Source organism: Rana temporaria, chromosome 2 (genome assembly GCF_905171775.1).
Source record: "Rana temporaria chromosome 2, aRanTem1.1, whole genome shotgun sequence".
NCBI classification, from domain to species: domain Eukaryota; kingdom Metazoa; phylum Chordata; class Amphibia; order Anura; family Ranidae; genus Rana; species Rana temporaria.
The window spans coordinates 511373951-511392016 of record NC_053490.1 but is presented as its reverse complement, the minus strand read 5'-3'; the positions used below and the strand labels follow the sequence as shown (position 1 = coordinate 511392016).

Here is an 18066-nt window from a genome sequence, read left to right as displayed (position 1 = left end):
AATAATTCAGCTCTGCATTCATCAATACTTCATTAAATGTATTTTATTTTTAATACAAACAGTGTAAGCACATGACTTAACACTATACAGCAGAACTCAGACTGTAACAGGAAGAAGCAGTACAAGTAGCCAATCAGCGCTTATGTGCAAACAAGGACCATGCTGATAGGAGGAGAGAGTCGCGTCCACATATGTAAACAGTGTTCAAACCACACATGTGAGGTATCGCTGCGATCGTTAGCGTGAGAGCAATATTTCTAGTGCAGAACCTCCTCTGTAACTAAACGGGTAACCTGTGAAAAAAAAATTAAAGCGTCGCATATGGAGCATTTTAGGCACCGTAGTTTGTCGCCATTCCATGAGCGTGCGCAATTTTAAAGCACAACGTGTTAGGTGTCCATTTACTCAGCGTAGCATCATCTTTCACGTTATACAAAAGCAATTGGGCTAACTTTACTGTTTGGTTAATTAATTCAAACTATTGCAACGACCGCCATTTTATTCTCTATGGTCTGCTAAACAAAAATATATAGGGCCAGATTCACGTACGGCGGCGTATCTTTGAGCGGGCGTAGCGCAGCTCATATGCGCTACGCCGACGTAGCATACAGTATTCACAAAGCACTTGCTCCATAAGTTACGGCGGCGTAGCGTAAATGGGCCGGCGTAAGCCCGCCTAATTCAAAGTAGGCAGGTAGTGGGCGTGTTGTATTAAAATGAATCGTGACCCCATGTAAATGAAGCGCCGAACGAACGCGCATGCTCAGAATCACGTTGAATTTACTCCCTAAGATACGCCGGCTCAATTCATAAGACGTGAACGTAACCTACGCCCAGCCCCATTCACGTACGACTTACGCAAACGACGTAAAATCCGACGGCAGTTCCGACGTCCATACCCTACATGACTTAGACCAGCTATTTGGTGGTTTATCTTTACGCCGGACGTATGCCTTACGTAAACGGCGTAGCTTACGTTCGTGAATCAGCGTATTTATGTAATTTGCATATTCGACGCGTAAATGAATGGAAGCGCCCCTAGCGGCCAGCGTAAATATGCACCCAAGATGCGATGGCGTAGGAGACTTACGTCGGTCGTAGGAAGCCAAAATTCAGGCGTATCTTGTACTGTGAATACAGCGCATCCGTGGACTTACGCAGCGTATATAAAGATACGTCGGCGTAAGTCTTTATGAATCCGGGCCATAATGTTTGGGGGTTCTAAGCAATATTCTAGCAAAAGAATACAGATTTTAACTTGTAAACAACAAATGTCATTAAAAGGCTGGGTCTAGTGAACCATGCCTGAGTGACGTCTCTTGATGCAGCCCCTTTGTAGTCTCCACCAGGGGGCGCATGTGACGGGGTGACAACGCAGGAGCACCAATGGGAGACATGGCCGGTGTTTCGTCAGATTCGACCTGTCAGAATAGGTAACAGAAGTGACGTTCCGTCGCCGCCATCTTGCTACACCCCGCACTTGTCCAGAGTAAGGATACAGTCAGAAGGCAGCAAGCGGACATCTTGTTACACCCACCGGAGTAATTTCACCCTTATTTTAACCACTAAATGGAGCTTATATAGTGACATTCAGTGTTTTTACATCCGTCTGACTGTTTTGATGTTGAATTGTAAAAGCAGCGGCAAGCCTTCTAATGTCACAGGTTTGCTGATCTGACAGAACACTGCTAATTTTACAATTCAACATCAAAACAGTCATACGGATTTCCAAATACAGTGGAACCTCGGATTACGAGCATAATCCGTTCCAGGAGAATGCTCGTAATCCAAAATACTCGCATATCAAAGCGAGTTTCCCCATTGAAGTCAACGGAAACAAAAATAATTAGTTCCGCATCGACTTCAATGGCATGCAATACCGCTTGCGGCTAGAGGTGGGGGGGGGGGGGCACCGGAGAGCCTCGGAAACGGGCGGAAAGGCCAGAGGACACCTCGGCAAACCTCGGAAACTGAGTATTTCCGTGTCTTTCTGAGCATTTCTGAACACCGTTCAGCTCCGCCCCCCGACCTCAGGCCAAATGCGGTACTTCACACCGCTTTGGCCTGAATCCTGCTTGTTTTGCAAGACAACACTAGCAAACCGATTTAGGATTTTTTTCAAATACAATGCTCGTATTGTGAAACACTCGTTAACCCGCGTTATCCGAGGTTCCACTGTACAGTAGTTCACTATATAAGCTCAGTTTAGTGGTAAAAAATAAGTGTGAAATGCAAGACTCTAGTGGGTGTAACAAGATGTCCGCTTGCCAACTTCTCACTGTATCCTCACTGTGGACGAGTGCGAGGTGTAGCAAGATGGCGGCGATGGAACGTCACTTCTGTTACAAAATCTGATGAAACACCGGATCACCGGCTCTTATTTTAAATGAAAGCCGCAGTTTAAAATGATTGAAAACAACTTTAAAAATGATATAAACCTATTATAGCTTTTAGGAGGTTTTAGTGATTGGATTGAGATCGATATCATTAGTTGATGGGTTTCGGGGAATACAACGTAGAAAATATAATTTTGTAAAAATCAGCAAAAAATAAATAAAAGCACACAGTGATGGAATACTGCATGCGTTTTGGTTTATTGATAAAATAATTTTTCTGCAGCAGCCTAATATGACCTTATCTATTATTAGATTGTAAGCTCTTATGAGCAGGGACCACCTAACCTTCCTGTATGTGTGTTTTATGTTAATGACTCATGACCCGACGTGATTGAAGTTTTTAATGAACGGCGTATGCGCCATCCGTGGACATATCCCAGTGTGCATTACTCCAAAGTACGCCGCAAGGATGTATTGGTTTCGACGTGAACGTAAATTACGTCCAGCCCTATTCGCGTACGACTTACGCAAACGACGTAAAAAGATAGGCTTGTTCCGACGTCCATACCTTGCATGGGCTGCGCCACCTAGGGAGCAGCTTTATCTTTACACTGGCGTATCTCTTACGTAAATGGCGTAACTAATTGCGACGGGCGCACGTACTTTCGTGAATCGGCGTATCTTGCTCATTTGCATATTCAACGCGGGAAAACACCCTAAGATACGACTTACGCTGCTTGTATCTTAGCCTAATTTAAGCGTATCTGGTTTCCAGAATACGCTTAAATTTACAACAGCGTCGATTCAGAGTTACGACGGCGTATCTACTGATACGCCGCCGTAACTCTCCCTCTGAATCTAGCTAATAGTCCTCAAGTAGGTAACTGTGACGAGACCCTTTGCTCGCTCGATTCTGCTCTCCCGACACTCCTCTGCTACTATTGAGTCAGCTTGCAGATTGCAACGTCTGATGGTCCAGTCATCCAAGGTTCCGGGATCCGAATTACAGCTATGTGCCGTTCGGACCCATTAAGAACACACACCAGGCAGGCTGTATGTACGTTCAAACAGGACTCTTTATTTTCAAGTACACAGCACACTTTTATACAGAATTTAGAACATCCCACCCCCAACAACCGCTTTCCTATTGGTCAATTGTAAAGTATATGCAGTCCTCACTCAGGTCCTCCTTAACCAAGCAAATGAGGACTTGAAATAGTCAACAGGGATTGGTCCAATAGCTTGGATAGAAAGATTGTTATGTGTATTGAGACAGAAGCCCCAGGGGGTAATCAATGTACACAATAGCCCGGTCTATTTAACAGAACTTAATTACTACCTCTGAGAGGTTACATTCCTTTAGATAATAACATGCTAATTCAATACTCCTGACAGGAGACTTCTGACCTTTAGAACAATACAAAGTCTTTTAGCGTAAACACATACATCTTCAAACACACATGATAAATTCAATTAACCTTCAATCCACAGTTTTTTGCCAGACGGACTGTCTCTGACAGACGATAAATTTACCTCTGATAATCAAAAGTCTCAGGGTTATCACATAATGGACCATCAAATGTCTCAGTATATCCTGTAATACATGAATTAGGATTTCAAGTAGAAACACTCCAGTACTCCAAGGTCCATGACAGTAACAAAATAAATATTGCACTGGAGATAAAATCGATGTAGCTACATAGGGCTGGATTCAGGTAGATCGGCGCATATTTCTTCCGGCGTAGCGCATCTCATATGCGATACGCCGACGTAACACAGAGAGGCAAGCAGAGTATTCACAAACAACTTGCTCCGTACGTTGCACCAGCGCAACGTAAATTATTCGGCGTAAGCCCGCCTAATTCAAAGGAGGTGGGCGTGATCCATTTAAATGAACCGTGACCCCATGCAAATGATGGGCCGAACGAACGGCGCATGAGCCGTCCCGTAGACGCTTCCCAGTGCGCATACTCAGAATCACGTCGGATCGAATGCCTAAGATACGTCGAATCACTGAACGTAACCTACGCCCAGCCCTATTCACGTAGTCCTACGTAAACGACGTAAAATACAACGGCTGTTCCGTGGTCCATACCTTTGCATGGGATGCGCCTCCTTTAGGTGGAATAACTTTACGCCGGACGTACGCCTTACTTAAACGGTGTATATTACTGTGACGGGCGCAAGTATGTCCGTGAATCGGCGTATCTCCCTCATTTGCATATTTGCAATGAGGCGGCCAGCGTAAATATGCCCCCAAGATGCGCCGGCGTAGGAAAGTTATGTCGGTCGGAGGAAGCCTATTTTCAGGCGTATTTAGTTCTATGGGCACGGCGCATAGATACGACGGCGCACATTGACACTTACGCGGCGTATCTGTAGATACGTCAGCGTAAGTGTTACGTGAATCCAGGCCATAAACTGTAAAAATGGTGCAAGTAATATCAAACAGTAGCAAAAGCAGTCATAAAACATGTAGATAAGTATGATACTGGTATAAAAATGTGTACAACGATACCACTGCTGAATGCAGATGAGGAGGGGTTAACATCAGTCCGTCGGCATGTCGATGTCCCATGAAGGGAACTATCACAACTCCCAATGGATGGCTGTAGAATCCCAGGTTGATAGAGGGAAGTGATAGAGGGAAGTGTAACAGCCCTTGCGGGTGGCAGATAGTGAGGTCCCGCCGGCATGCAGATATGAAGGCACAGCAAAGGAGCCATTCAGATGGACACGGCAAGCCCCGCCGGTGTCTGTGATGTCACCGGATCTCCGATTGAACTCCCTGAAGACCCGGAAGCCGACGGAGAGGTGAGTACCGATCAAAAGAATTTTGATTGATCAAAAAAATGAACGATTAATCGAGGAATTAATGGTTAATTTCCACAGCCTTAATAATAAAAATGAATTGGGGTGCAGATGTGACAACTGAAGCTGTGTTTCTCATTCTACAGCTACACTCGGGACTCCCTCTCTGGTATGGTGATCAGACCGGGGTAAGGACATGATTCAGACTGTTCCAGATCCATCAGCTCATATAAAGGTAAGTGAATGGCCACTATGTGTGATTGCACGTACAGTATTTGGTTTAATATGGATTTGCACGTAAGAGATCTCTTGTAATGCTTGTAATATGGATAGGCCCTTCGTTTTTTAAGCTGCTGGAGCACTTAAGGCATGGTAAATAGCACCTAAAGCTGAACTTCAGCCTTTCCTTCAGTCTTGCACAGTTGTACAGGCTCCTCTCCTGTACAGAAACTATTTTGGTTTCACCGTACACTGTGATCGTCTCAGATTGTGCATTAGAAGCTGCAACAAGCAGGTCGCCATCAGAAATTTTGGGGCCCCTTACACAGCTGCCGATATGGGCCCCCTGGAGCAGAGAACCCGGGGGGGGGGGGGGTTGGCTGCCGCAAGTTGAGAAGCAGGGGAGTGTTGCAAGTTGAGAAGTGGGGGGGGGCTGCGGCCGCAAATTATTAAGGTCGGGGGGCTTTGGGTGCTGACGAAAAAAAAAAACATAAAAATAAAGGGGGATGCATCCAGGTTCCTGTGGACCACCGGGCCCCTTAGAGGTTGGGAAAGGGCTTTGGGTGCTGACGGAAAAAAAAGGGGGATGCCACCCGGACCCCTTAGAGGTTGGGAAAGGGCTTTGGGTGCTGACGGAAAAAAAAGGGGGATGCCACCCGGACCCCTTAGAGGTTGGGAAAGGGCTTTGGGTGCTGACGGGAAAAAAAATAGAAGAAAAAAGAGGAATGCCATCAGGGCATGCACCCCCCTGATGGCGGCCCCCTTACACAGCTTCCGGCATGGGCCCCCTGGAGCAGAGAACCCGGGGGGGGGGGGTGCGGGGCTGCCGCAAACTATTAAACTATTAAGGTCGGGGAGCTTTGGGTGCTGACGGAAAAAAAAACAAGCCTAAAAATAAAGGGGGGGGGGGTGCCATACAGGTTCCTGGGGACCATCGGGCCCCTTAGAGGTCGGAGGGGGCTTTGGGTGCTAACAGAAAAAAAAGGGGTATGCCACCCGGGCCCCTTAGAGGTTGGAAAAGGGCATTGGGTGCTGACGAAAAAAAAAACCAAGCATAAAAATAAAGGGGGACGCCATCCAGGTTCCTGGGGACCACCGGGCCCCTTAGAGGTCGGGCGGGGCTTTGGGTGCTGACGGAAAAAAAAGGGGGATGCCACCGGGGCCCCTTAGAGGTTGGGAAAGGGCTTTGGGTGCTGACGAAAAAAAAATAGAAGAAAAAAGAGGGATGCCATCAGGGCATGTACCCCCCTGATGGCGGCCCTGGCAACAAGTCACATAAAGTCCTGAAAAATAGGAAATTGGGAGGAAGGCCTCAAAGAGAGACTCTCATTTAGTAGACCATGTAGGTTTGGAAGGTCTAAATATAAGGGCCCAGATTCAGGTAGAACCGCGCAATATTTGCGTGGGCAAAGGGCAACGATTTTTGCTCTGCGCCCACGCAAATATTTCGATTTGCCCGCGATTCACGGAGCAATAGCTCCGTAAATTGCGCGGGCGCTATGCTAATTTGCCCTGCGTAAGGGCGCCTAATGTAAATGATCCCGCCGGGGGCGGGAATCATCTAAATTAGGCGCGCTCCCGCGCCGAGCGAACAGTGCATGCTCCGTCGGGAAACTTTCCCGACGTGCATTGCGGCAAATGACGTCGCAAGGACGTCATTTGCTTCTAAGTGAACGTGAATGGCGTCCAGCGCCATTCACGAATCACTTACGTAAACGACGTGAAATTCTAATTTCACGAGCGGGAAGGGTGGCTATACTTTAGCATTGGCTGCGCCTACTATGAGTAGGAGCAGCCTTATGCTAAAGTCGCCGTACGGAAACTCCGTACCTTGCGTGCGCAGGGCCCGCGCAACTTTTGTGAATCGGTGTTAGTATGCAATTTGCATACTATACACAGATCACAATGGCCGCGCCCCCTAGCGGCCAACGCAAGAATGCAGCCAAAGATATGAAGGCATAAGGAGGCTTATGTCTGTCACATCCTAGGCTGCATTCGGTGTAACGAGGTTCCTGAATCAGGAGCACTCGTTACACCGGAGCAAGTAAGCACTTGCGCCGCGCAACCTATGGTTGCGCGGGCGCAAGTGCTTCTTGAATCTGGGCCAAGGACTATAACGGCATACCTCCCAACTTTTTGAGATGGGAATGAGGGACACCTATCAGCAAAAGTATGCAGGTATAGGACACACCCCTTGCCACACCCCCTTAAAGAAGAATTGTGCAAAAAATAAAAGATTGGTTCAACCCACAAGGGCTTTTTTTTACCACTACTATTCCTTTATTCCTTTATATTGGCTTTTAGAATTTACAAATGCAGCAATTTAGAAATCAGATGAAAGGTTTACTGGAAAACAATTGATAGATAAAAAGTGTATTTTATATACATCTATAGAGATCAGACCAAAATGAGGGACAAATGAGGAAAGAGAGACATTGTTCCAAATCAGGGACAGTCCCTTGAAATCAGGGACAGTTGGGAGCTATGTATAACGGTACCCATTTTTTTTAAAAAGTATCAAAAAATATTTATTATTTGATAAAATGTATACATAATAAATAATAATAATAAAAAACATACAAAACACACACAAACTGCACATAGAACATAACCAAAACCATCTAGCTCCCCTAGGGTGGAGCATGGTGAGTTGCTGTAATTTCAAAAATTTTAGAAATTACAGCAACTCACTGTGCTCCACCATAGGGGGAGCCCAGTGGCGTCACTAGGGGGTGGCTTTTGGGGATATAGCCCCGAATCTGGGACCCATATTCTCTAACGAGCAGGCCGTGGCCTCTCTGCAGCTGGGTGGCGAGCAGGCGGGCTGAATGAGAGAGCCGGGCAAGCGGATGAGAGAAGCAAACGGGCATCATCTCTCTCCGCCCCCTGCATTACCGCTCTTCTGCCCTCACAGCCGGGCCTCTTCAATGATGGGAAGTGCGGCCATGATGATTGGACCGCAAAAAAATTCCCGACTTGCTTTGCGCGAAATTACGGCGCCCCAACGTTTTTTTTGAACGGCGACGTGCGTTACGTCGTTTCGTATTCCCGGACGTCTTACGCAAAAAAAAAAATGTGAAATTCGATGCGGGAACGACGGCCATACTTTAACATGGCTGTTCTAAAGATAAGCCATGAAAAAGCAGGCCTAAGTTTGCGACGGGAAAAACCGACTAGCGACGACGTAAGAGATTGCGACGAACGCGCGTATCTTCGTGGATCGCCGTAACTAGTCATTTGCATATTCTACGCCGACCGCAATGGAATCGCCACCTAGTGGCCGGCCTACAATTGCATCCTAAGATCCGACGGTGTAAGTCAATTACACCTGTCGGATCTTAGGGCTATCTATGCGTAACTGATTCTATGAATCAGCCGCATAGTTATGACGGGCGGATCACAGAGATACGCCATCGTATCTCTTTTGTGAATCTGGCCTATAGTCCTGTTCATTTCCTGACTGGATGAGATCCAGCATCATCGAGCTCTTTCCTTCCCAGCTTTACTGACCAGCTTAAAAAAACAAAAGCTTTGCTACAAAAAGTCACGCTAAAATGACATGTGCTAATATTGCCTAAGTGACCACCTTAAAGGTGGTTCCCCCTCCCCTCTCATCGGTGTGTCAAAGTTATTGGCCCAGATTCTCGTAGAATGGAGTAAATTTGGGCGCGCGTAACGTATCTCATTTACGTTACGCCGCCGCAAGATTTTCATGCAAGTGCTTCATTCACAAAGCACTTGCGTGTAAAGTTGCGGCGGCGTAGCGTAAACCACCCGGCGTAAGCCCACCTAATTCAAATTAGGCGGGTAGGGGGCGTGTTTCATTTAAATGAAGCGCGTCCCCGCGCCGAACGAACTGCGCATGCGCCGTCCCTAAAATATCCCGGCGTGCATTGCTCTAAATGACGTCGCAAGGACGTCATTGGTTTCGAGGTGAACGTAAATGGCGTCCAGCACCATTCACGGACGACTTACGCAAACGACGTAAATTTATAAATTCCGACGCGGGAACGACGGCCATACTTAACATTGGCTGCGCCTCATATAGCAGGGGCAACTTTACGCCGGGAAAAGCCTAATGTAAACGTTGTAACTTTACTGCGTCGGCCGCGCGTACGTTTGGGAATTCGCGTATCTAGCTAATTTGCATACTCAACGGGGAAAACGACTTCGGCGACACCAAGCGGACAAAAAAAAATTGCATTTAAGATCCGACGGCATAAGAGCCTTACGTCTGTCGGATCTAATGGATATTGTAACGGAATGACCCGGGACACCCAAAGACTTTGTGAGGATGGGGGATACTCCTGTGTCAGCATCACTGATAACTCTTGGGTCTCAGTCCACCCTGTGCCCTTTGGGCATGGGGTGGCAAGTGAATCATAATTCATGCATTACATGAGATGAGACATTAATAATAGTCCATATTGCAGGATCTTGAGAGATTGCAAGTTGTTGGTTAATTATGACCCAACCAGTCAATAGTGACTCATCTCTCTGTGAAGACTGTTAATATGTTAAATAAGGCTGGCTCTTGAAATTGTGTGATAACACTGTCTAAAACCTATTGATGCTCAGAGGTGTGAATAGGTGTCAAGCTGTACGCGGAGACGGAACGTCTGCCTAGGGAACTCAGTGTGTGATGGGGTTTTGTTTGTTATGCTGTTAATGAAGGGATGTGCAGTGATTAGACATGATAATTATAGGCCGGAGCCGACCTGTCTAGAATGGTTAGTAATTAGCCTTAGTGTGTGGGTGGGGAGTTGATTGTTCCTTTAATGCCTTGTACTGTATATAAGACTGAAAGAAACCATTAAAGTTGGTCATTACATTTGGAACAAGTACAGAGCTGTGTGTCTCGTCTTGATTCTGGGAAAATGGGATGCCTGCTGATTTGTCTGTGTGTCAGATGAACTGTCGTGGATGGGATGGACAGTCGTAAACGGTGGTGACCGTTACAGATATCTATGCGTAACTGGTTCTAAGAATCAGTCGCCTAGATACGACGGCCCAGATAAGGATTTACGACAGCGTACATTGCGTTGCGCCGTCGTAAGCCCTTTGAGAATCTGGGCCATTGAATTAAATCTTTCTATTTTTACTACATACTCTATTTTATACCAAGTGACACCATTACTGGGCTTCTGTGCTTCTCTATGCTATGCAGGCAGATCATGGTGGGAGGGGGTCGCAGGGCTGGCAGGGTACAATACATAGATTCCTAAAAACAGGACTCTGTAGTAATGGCCACATATAAGGCAGAGTCTCCATGATTGAAATAATACACGATTGAAAGAACTTCAAACCAATAGATGAAAAGGGAGGACTGGGGGCACCGTCAATTTGGGGAGGAAAGGGCTAGATGATGCTGGAGGTCCTCCAGCGAAGAAATTAAATGGGCTCCATCTGACTTGTCCCAGCTTCTAATGCACACGGCCAGACGGTCACAAAGTTGTTGCCTGTAATTTGGAGGAGAATATTATATTGGCCCTGTGCAGTATTTTTTGGCACTCGGATGGTGATCTTCATGGATTTGTGTGGTGATGCTTTGATGGGAAGATGAATATTTCTGGGCAGGTGTTTAATGCACTTATGTACATTTTTGTTGGTCCTACCTCAGGCTTAATTGCAACAACGGGCTTATATTTGTGCCCAAAATGAAGGTAGCACGGTGGCCTGGTGGTTAGCACTTCTGGCTTGCAGCACTGCAGTCCTTGGTTCAAATGCCAACCTATACCACTACCCGCATGGAGTTTGTGTGTTCCCCCTGTGCTTGTGCGGGTCTCCAAAGACATGCTGGTAGGTAATTGACTCCTGTCCATACTGGCTCTAGTAAGTATGTACAAGTGTGTTAATTCATTCAGTATGCTGGTTTGAATAAATAGAGAGGATTGAAGAAACACCCAAAGACCTACCTAAAAAAAGTTACCCAAGAAAATTCTATGGAAAAGGCTCTCAAGCATTTCAGACATGGCCTATAGAGTGAAAGTGCCTGCACTATGTAGGTCCTCAGCAGGGGCGTACCTACAGGGGTTGCAAGGGTCTCAGTTGCGACTCAGCACCCCGCGCCCAGTACACCTAGATAGGAGGATCGGTGGGGGCAGCTGCTTATAGAGGAAGCGACCATTTTCTTCCTGCAGCCGCTGAATGCCTGAGAGGAGGAGAAGTGGGCATTCAGCAGTTTTTTTTTTGCAATATAAGAGAAAAAAAGAGAAAGAGAAAAAAAGAGCGAAAATTTGGGAAAAAAACTAGGGGCCGGATTCATACAGAAGATACGACGGCGTATCTCCTGATAGGCCGTCATATCTCTGAGATACGATTGTCGCAATTCCAGGCCGGCCGCTAGGTGGCAATTCCATTGCGGTCGGCGTAGAATATGCAAATGAGTCGTTACGCCGATTCACGAACGTACGCTTGCCCGTCGCAGTAAATTTACGCCGTTTACGTAAGAGATACGCGGCGTAAAGATAAAGCTGCCCCCTAGATGTTCCCGTGTCGAAATTCGAAAATTTAACATCGTTTGAGTAAGTCGTCCATGAATGGCGCTGGACGCCATTTACGTTAACGTCGAAACCAATGACGTCCTTTAGCGCAATGCACGTCGGGAAATTTTAGGGACGGCGCATGTGCGGTACGATCGGCGCGGGACCGCGCCTAATTTAAATGATCCACGCCCCCTACCCGGATCATTTGAATTAGGCGGGTTTGTTCCGGGCGGATTTACGCTACGCCGCCGCAACTTTACAGGCAAGTGCTTTGTGAATCAAGCACTTGCCCGTAAAACTTGCGGCGGCGTAACGTAAATGTGATACGTTACGCCGCCGCAGATTTGTGCGATTATACGTGAATCTGGCCCTATATTTTCTTCTTTCTATTTAAAAGAAATCCAACAAAATCAATGTCTTTGGTAAAAAAAAATCCTGTTAAGTGTATAATAATTGGTTTGTGTGATCAAAGACAGATGTACGCAGATGATCATGTACAGATGTGCGCAGGTGATCACGGACATATGTGTGCAGATGATCATTGGGACATGTGATTTTACTGTTAGGCCCCTTTCACATTGGGACGTTTTTCATGCGGTACAGCGCTAAAAATAGCGCTGCTATACCGCATGAAAAATCATGCCCTGTACTCTTCAATGTGAAAGCCCGAAGGCTTTCACACTGAAGCGGCGCGCTAGCAGGAACGCTCCAAAAGTCCTGCTAGCCGCTTCTTTACCGCGGTATAGGAGCGGTGTGTTCACCGCTCCTATACCGCGCCTTCCCATTGAAATCAATGGGAAAGCGCGGTAATACCGCTGTAATACCGCGGTAATACCGCCGCAACGCCCAAATGCAGTCTCACCAAATGCAGTCTCACCAGCGCCCATCAAATGCAGCCTCACCAGCGCCCATCAATGCAGCCTCACCAGCGCCCATCAATGCAGCCGCACACAGTAAAAACACCTGTCCCCCACATATGTTAGGCTGGCTTCACACTGAAGCGTCAGCCGCGGTGACGGTATAGCCGCGCTATTTGTAGCGCGGCTATACCATCGTTTTTACCGCGATATTCGGCCGCTAGCGGTGAGGTTTTAACCCCCGCTAGCGGCCGAATATCGCGGTAAAAACGATGGTATAGCCGCGCTACAAATAGCGCGGCTATACCGTCACCGCGGCTGACGCTTCAGTGTGAAGCCAGCCTAACATATGTGGGGGACAGGTGTTTTTACTGTGTGCGGCTGCATTGATGGGCGCTGGTGAGGCTGCATTTGATGGGTGCTGGTGAGGCTGCATTTGATGGGCGCTGGTGAGACTGCATTTGATGGGCGCTGGTGAGGCTGAATTGAGGGGCGCTGGTAAGCTGCATTGATGGCCGCTGGTGAGGCTGCATTGATGGGCGTTGTTGAGGCTGAATTGAGGGGCGCTGGTAAGCTGCATTGATGGGGCGCTGGTGAGCCTGCATTTGATGGGCGTTGATGAGGCTGCATTGATGGGTGCAGGTGAGGCTGCATTGATGGGCGTTGGTGAGGCTGCATTGATGGGCGTTGGTGAGGCTGCATTGATGGGCGCTGGTGAGGCTGCATTGATGGGCACTTCATTAAAAAGGTGGGGTATACATGGGCAGGACAAAGGGGGTGGAGTCAGGGGTGGAGCAAGGGGGGGCAGCAAAGTTAGGTTTTGCCTAGGGTGTCAGAAATCCTTGCACCAGCCCTGCTCTACCTTACAAAGAATGCACAAGACCCCATACAGAAAGCCTTGCTGGTGTTGAGAACCAGGCACCCCAATACTGCAAGGAAACGGCACTAAGCACTAGACCACCATGCTGCCTAAGAGCAAAATCCAAGTTTTCACATTTTACTTGACCCCCAGAATGTAGAGAAGTTGATTTTCGGAGACGGACACCTTTCTGGAGAGTTACGAGCCCCCGAAGACCTGGTGACATTCCTTGGCTGCTTTGTATTAGGCTTTATCCCTGAAGAATTCACCCTTGCACCGGGGAAGGCTGCAGACATAAGCCTTGCAATGGTTTCAGGCCGCCGGTATCTGGAAATGATTTGGCTCACATCTGTATTCAAATGTGCTGCTAAAATCCGTCACAGATAAACTGCTATCTGATCATCCAAAAACAAACAGCCTGCCAATATGATACAGATGGGGGCATCACATGTGTTCTTTGTCCTATATCAAAGATGAAATATGCCCACGCTTTATACATTGTGCATAGACGGGCAGTAAAACATATCGGCACGCTATATATTATACAGTGCGGCCTTCCATTGCTCTGGAGGATAATATGTCTCAGGCTGGTGGATTAGGATGGGACCGGATTGATAGTCTGGGGCTCCAGGGCAGAATTTAGGTTCCGCCGTCCCCACTTCACATACCACCTGCAGCAACTTTATCTCTGTCTCCTGACCGCAGCGCTACTAAAGCTTTTTATTTCATGATTTTTCTTCTCTTTAACCTCTTCGACCTCCAAACCTGTACACCGCATTATAAGCCAGAGCAATTTACATGTCGGCAACAGGTCAAATAATTTGTCAATAAAGCTGTAATTTCTTGTAATTATAAAGTAATATGCTGTTTTTTTTTTCTCAGAAAATAGGTCAAAGAACTCACCCCCCCCCGAGGGTAAAGAGCTCCCCCACCCTTTACATTGCCCTAACACCAACCCCCCCCCCCCCCCAACACAGAGCTCTGCCACCAACTGGCCCCCCCTTTTGTACTGAGCTCTCCACCATCAACCCACCCCTACAATACACAGCAGCTCTCCTCTAAACCCCCCCAGTACAGAACCTTCCGTCCAACCCACGCCCCCCTCCCCACTGTCTACGGCGGTCTACAGCCAGAATTATTGCTCTCGCTCTGACGATTGCGGTGATACTTCACATGTGTAATTTGAACACTGTTTACATATGCGGGTGCGACTTCCGGATGCGTTTTCTTTGCTGCACAAGCAGGACAGGGGCGCTTTAAACATTTTTTTTTATAATATAAAATTGTGTTTTAAACAGAATAAATAAATGTGTAACTTTTATTGCTGTCGCAAGGAATGTAAACATCCCTTGTGACGGTAATAAGTGGTGACAGGTACTCTTTATGTAGGGATCGGGGGTCTAAAAGACCCTCAATTCCTACTTTGCATTTCAAAGTATTCAGATCGCCAAAAACTGTAATTTCAAATACTGTATATTTTTTAAAAACCAGGGCCATTGGCGGCCGAGTAAACCGGAAGTGACGTTGTGACGTCGGTTCCTTGTTTACATTCAGGAGACTGGAACAAAGCCGTTTCCGGCTTCGCGCCAGTCTGTCTCTAGCTGCCGGAAGTGGTGGATTAAGTTTCCCGATGGGACAGGAGGCCCGATAAGGGTGGCGGAAGGCAGCGGGAAAGGCTGCATCGGTTTGCACTTCAAAGTATTCAGATCATCGAAAACGTAGATTCTGAATACTGTGTGCATTGTTTTAAATCCGGCGCCATTGGCAGCTGAGTAACCCAGAAGTGACGCCATGACGTTGCTTCCGTGTTTACATTTTAAGAGACTGAATTAAAGCCGTTCGCGGCTCCGATTCAGTCTCTCTCTAGGCGCCGGAGGTGGCGCATTGTGGATCGGGTCTCCTGGTGGGACGGGAGGCCCCAGTAAGAGCCGCGGAGGCGGCGGGAGGGGGGGCAATGTCCACTCCCGCTCCTCCGGGATAACAACCTAGCGGCTTTTAGCCATATTGGTTGTTATCCCTGGAAAGCCGATCGCCGGCTCTAAAAAAAGGTTTCTGGGATGATGCCTGCAGTTGCGGGCATCATCCCGGGATAACCCCCCAAAGCCGAGGATGCATATATGCGTACGCTCGGCGGGAAAGAGATTTATTTATAGAGATCTTTACATTAGATCAAAAATAACATAAGGTGACCCAGATTTTTCAAATGAAATCCGGGGACATATTTTTTCTTTACTAGTAATGGCAACAATCAGCGACTCTCTGCCCGTCGCCTCACAGCCTCTCAAGTCTTACTTTTCGGGCCCCAGCTACTACTGGATGGGGAGCGGAGGAAGATCAATCCGCCAGGGAAGGCAAGGAGATAGGCAGGAGGCTGGCCAGGATTTAAGCCAAGGCAGAAGAACATGAGAGCGAAGCTGAATGGGCATGCGCCCGAAACTGAAGAAATATTCCCTCCGCTCCGACCAGCACATGATCATCAGAAAGGGGCACAGATAATGGGAAAAATACAACCCCCCCTATGCTAGTAGGCACGGCCGAGCGGGGGTGTGTAATTCAATTTTTTTTATTTTAATTCTGCACTGACTGGCCCAGATTCAGGTAGAATTTGCCCCTTTTTTACGGAGGCACAGGGCAACGTTTTTGCCCTGCGCCCCCGCAAATTTACTGCGCTACCCGCGATTCACGGAGCAGTAGCTCCGTAAATTGCGGGGGCGCTGTGTAAACTTGCCCTGCGTAAGGGCGCCTAATGTAAATGATCCCGTAGGGGGCGGGAATCATTTAAATTAGGCGCGCTCCAGCGCCGAGCGTAGAGCGCATGCTCCGTCGGGAAACTTTCCCGACGTGCATTGCGGCAAATGACGTCGCAAGGACGTCATTTGCTTCAGAGAGAACGTGAATGGCGTCCAGCGCCATTCACGAATCACTTACGCAAACGACGTAACATTCAAATATCGCGATGCGGGAACGACAGGTATACTTTAGCATTGGCTGCCCCTACTATTAGAAGGGGCAGCCTTACGCTAAACACGCCGTACGGAAACGACGTAACTTGCCTACGCAGGGCTCGCGCAACATTGTGAATCGGTGTTAGTATGCAATTTGCATACTATACACTGAGCACAATGGGAGCGCCCCCTAGTGGTCATCGCAAGAATGCAGCCTAAAATATGCGTGGCATAAGAGCCTTATGCCACGCAGATTTTAGGCTGCAGTCGGCGTTACAATGTTCCTGAATCAGGAGCATTCGTAACGCCGGAGCAAGTAAGCAATTGCGCTGTGTAACCTATGGTTACACAGGCGCAATTGCTTCTTGAATCTGGTCCACTGTCTTTAAAATTGCCCCTGCCCCCTATTAAATCCAATCTGGGGACAAAACCAGGGACAGACTTGGTCCGGGGACAGTGTCCTCAATCAGGGGACTGTCCCCTGAAACTGGGGATGTCTGGTCACCCTAAAAATAAGGGAAACTGAGGAGGGAGGTGGGACTTGGTTCCAAAAGTGGAACAGTCTCTCTAATTTATGGACAGTTGGGAGCTTTTAGTAAAGACGATGTAATGCTTCCAAAATCCATCTAGCGAGTTCACTTGCCCGGGCAGCCATATAAAAATAGCATCTACCCAGAAGACTTTTCTCCTTTTATAAAGGTTCATTGGAGAACAGATAATATTTTTCTAACAACGGCATGAAACGAAAGCCCAGTCAAATTCGGTAATTCAAGAAGTCCAGCAAAACAGCACCACCTGGAAGCAGGCCGCTCTGGTATATTTTTGCACATTTCTGCATGCTTACTCTATCATTTGGAGAGATTTTGCTTGGAAAGCGTCTCCGAAAACCTTTTTCTTTGGAGGACGAACGATTTCCAGATGAAGTCCTAATGGGTTTTCTTGGAGCCGACCTTTTTCCAGGAAAGCTTGGGTGCCAGGGTTCGAAGCTATTTGTGTATGTTTACAACGCCGCAGTGCCAAAAAACTGCACAAAACCAGAACGGCGATATCGTTTTTCTAACCTGCTGGCAGGGTTCCGCTCACGGCCTACGCTTTTTTTTTTTATGGCGCAGCGCAGCTTCTGATTGATGATGAAATATTCAAATATTTTCTTCTAGAAGCTGGATATAGGACACTTCCTTTGATATGGAAATAACATCTTTAAAACGCTTCAGCAGGCAGACTTTTTTCACTTTGTTTGAAGTCTCTGTTTTTCTAAGCCAGTGTATATTAAGTTTAGCTTATAAACGCCCCTCCAGTTAATACAAGCTCTCTATTAAGCCATCCCTGCACTTCCAGTAAAGATCTGTAGAAGCACATGCTGACGTTAGAACATGCCGCTTATACATAGACTGACGCCTGGTAAATGAGATCCCGCCCGCCGCCTGTCAATGTAAATCCTGCCCATCATGGTGAAGTCCTCCCTACTGGCCAGACAATCAATTACCAAAAGAGGGTCTTACGTCATGGGTGTGTCTGCTTCAACCACAGCTTTTAATAGGCAACTAGCAAAAG

General features: G+C 47.4%; 1 protein-coding gene across 1 annotated transcript in view; it reads left to right on the top strand.

Annotated features, from left to right (window-relative positions):
* Positions 1 to 5295: 5295 nt before the first annotated feature.
* ERG (ETS transcription factor ERG) overlaps positions 5296 to 18066 on the top strand; it is a 227972-nt gene continuing 215201 nt past the window's right edge. The window contains exon 1 of the mRNA XM_040338972.1: positions 5296 to 5382. Within this exon, the coding sequence (XP_040194906.1) occupies positions 5344 to 5382 (39 nt within the window). The 5' untranslated portion in view covers positions 5296 to 5343. The remainder of the gene's footprint in view (positions 5383 to 18066) is intronic.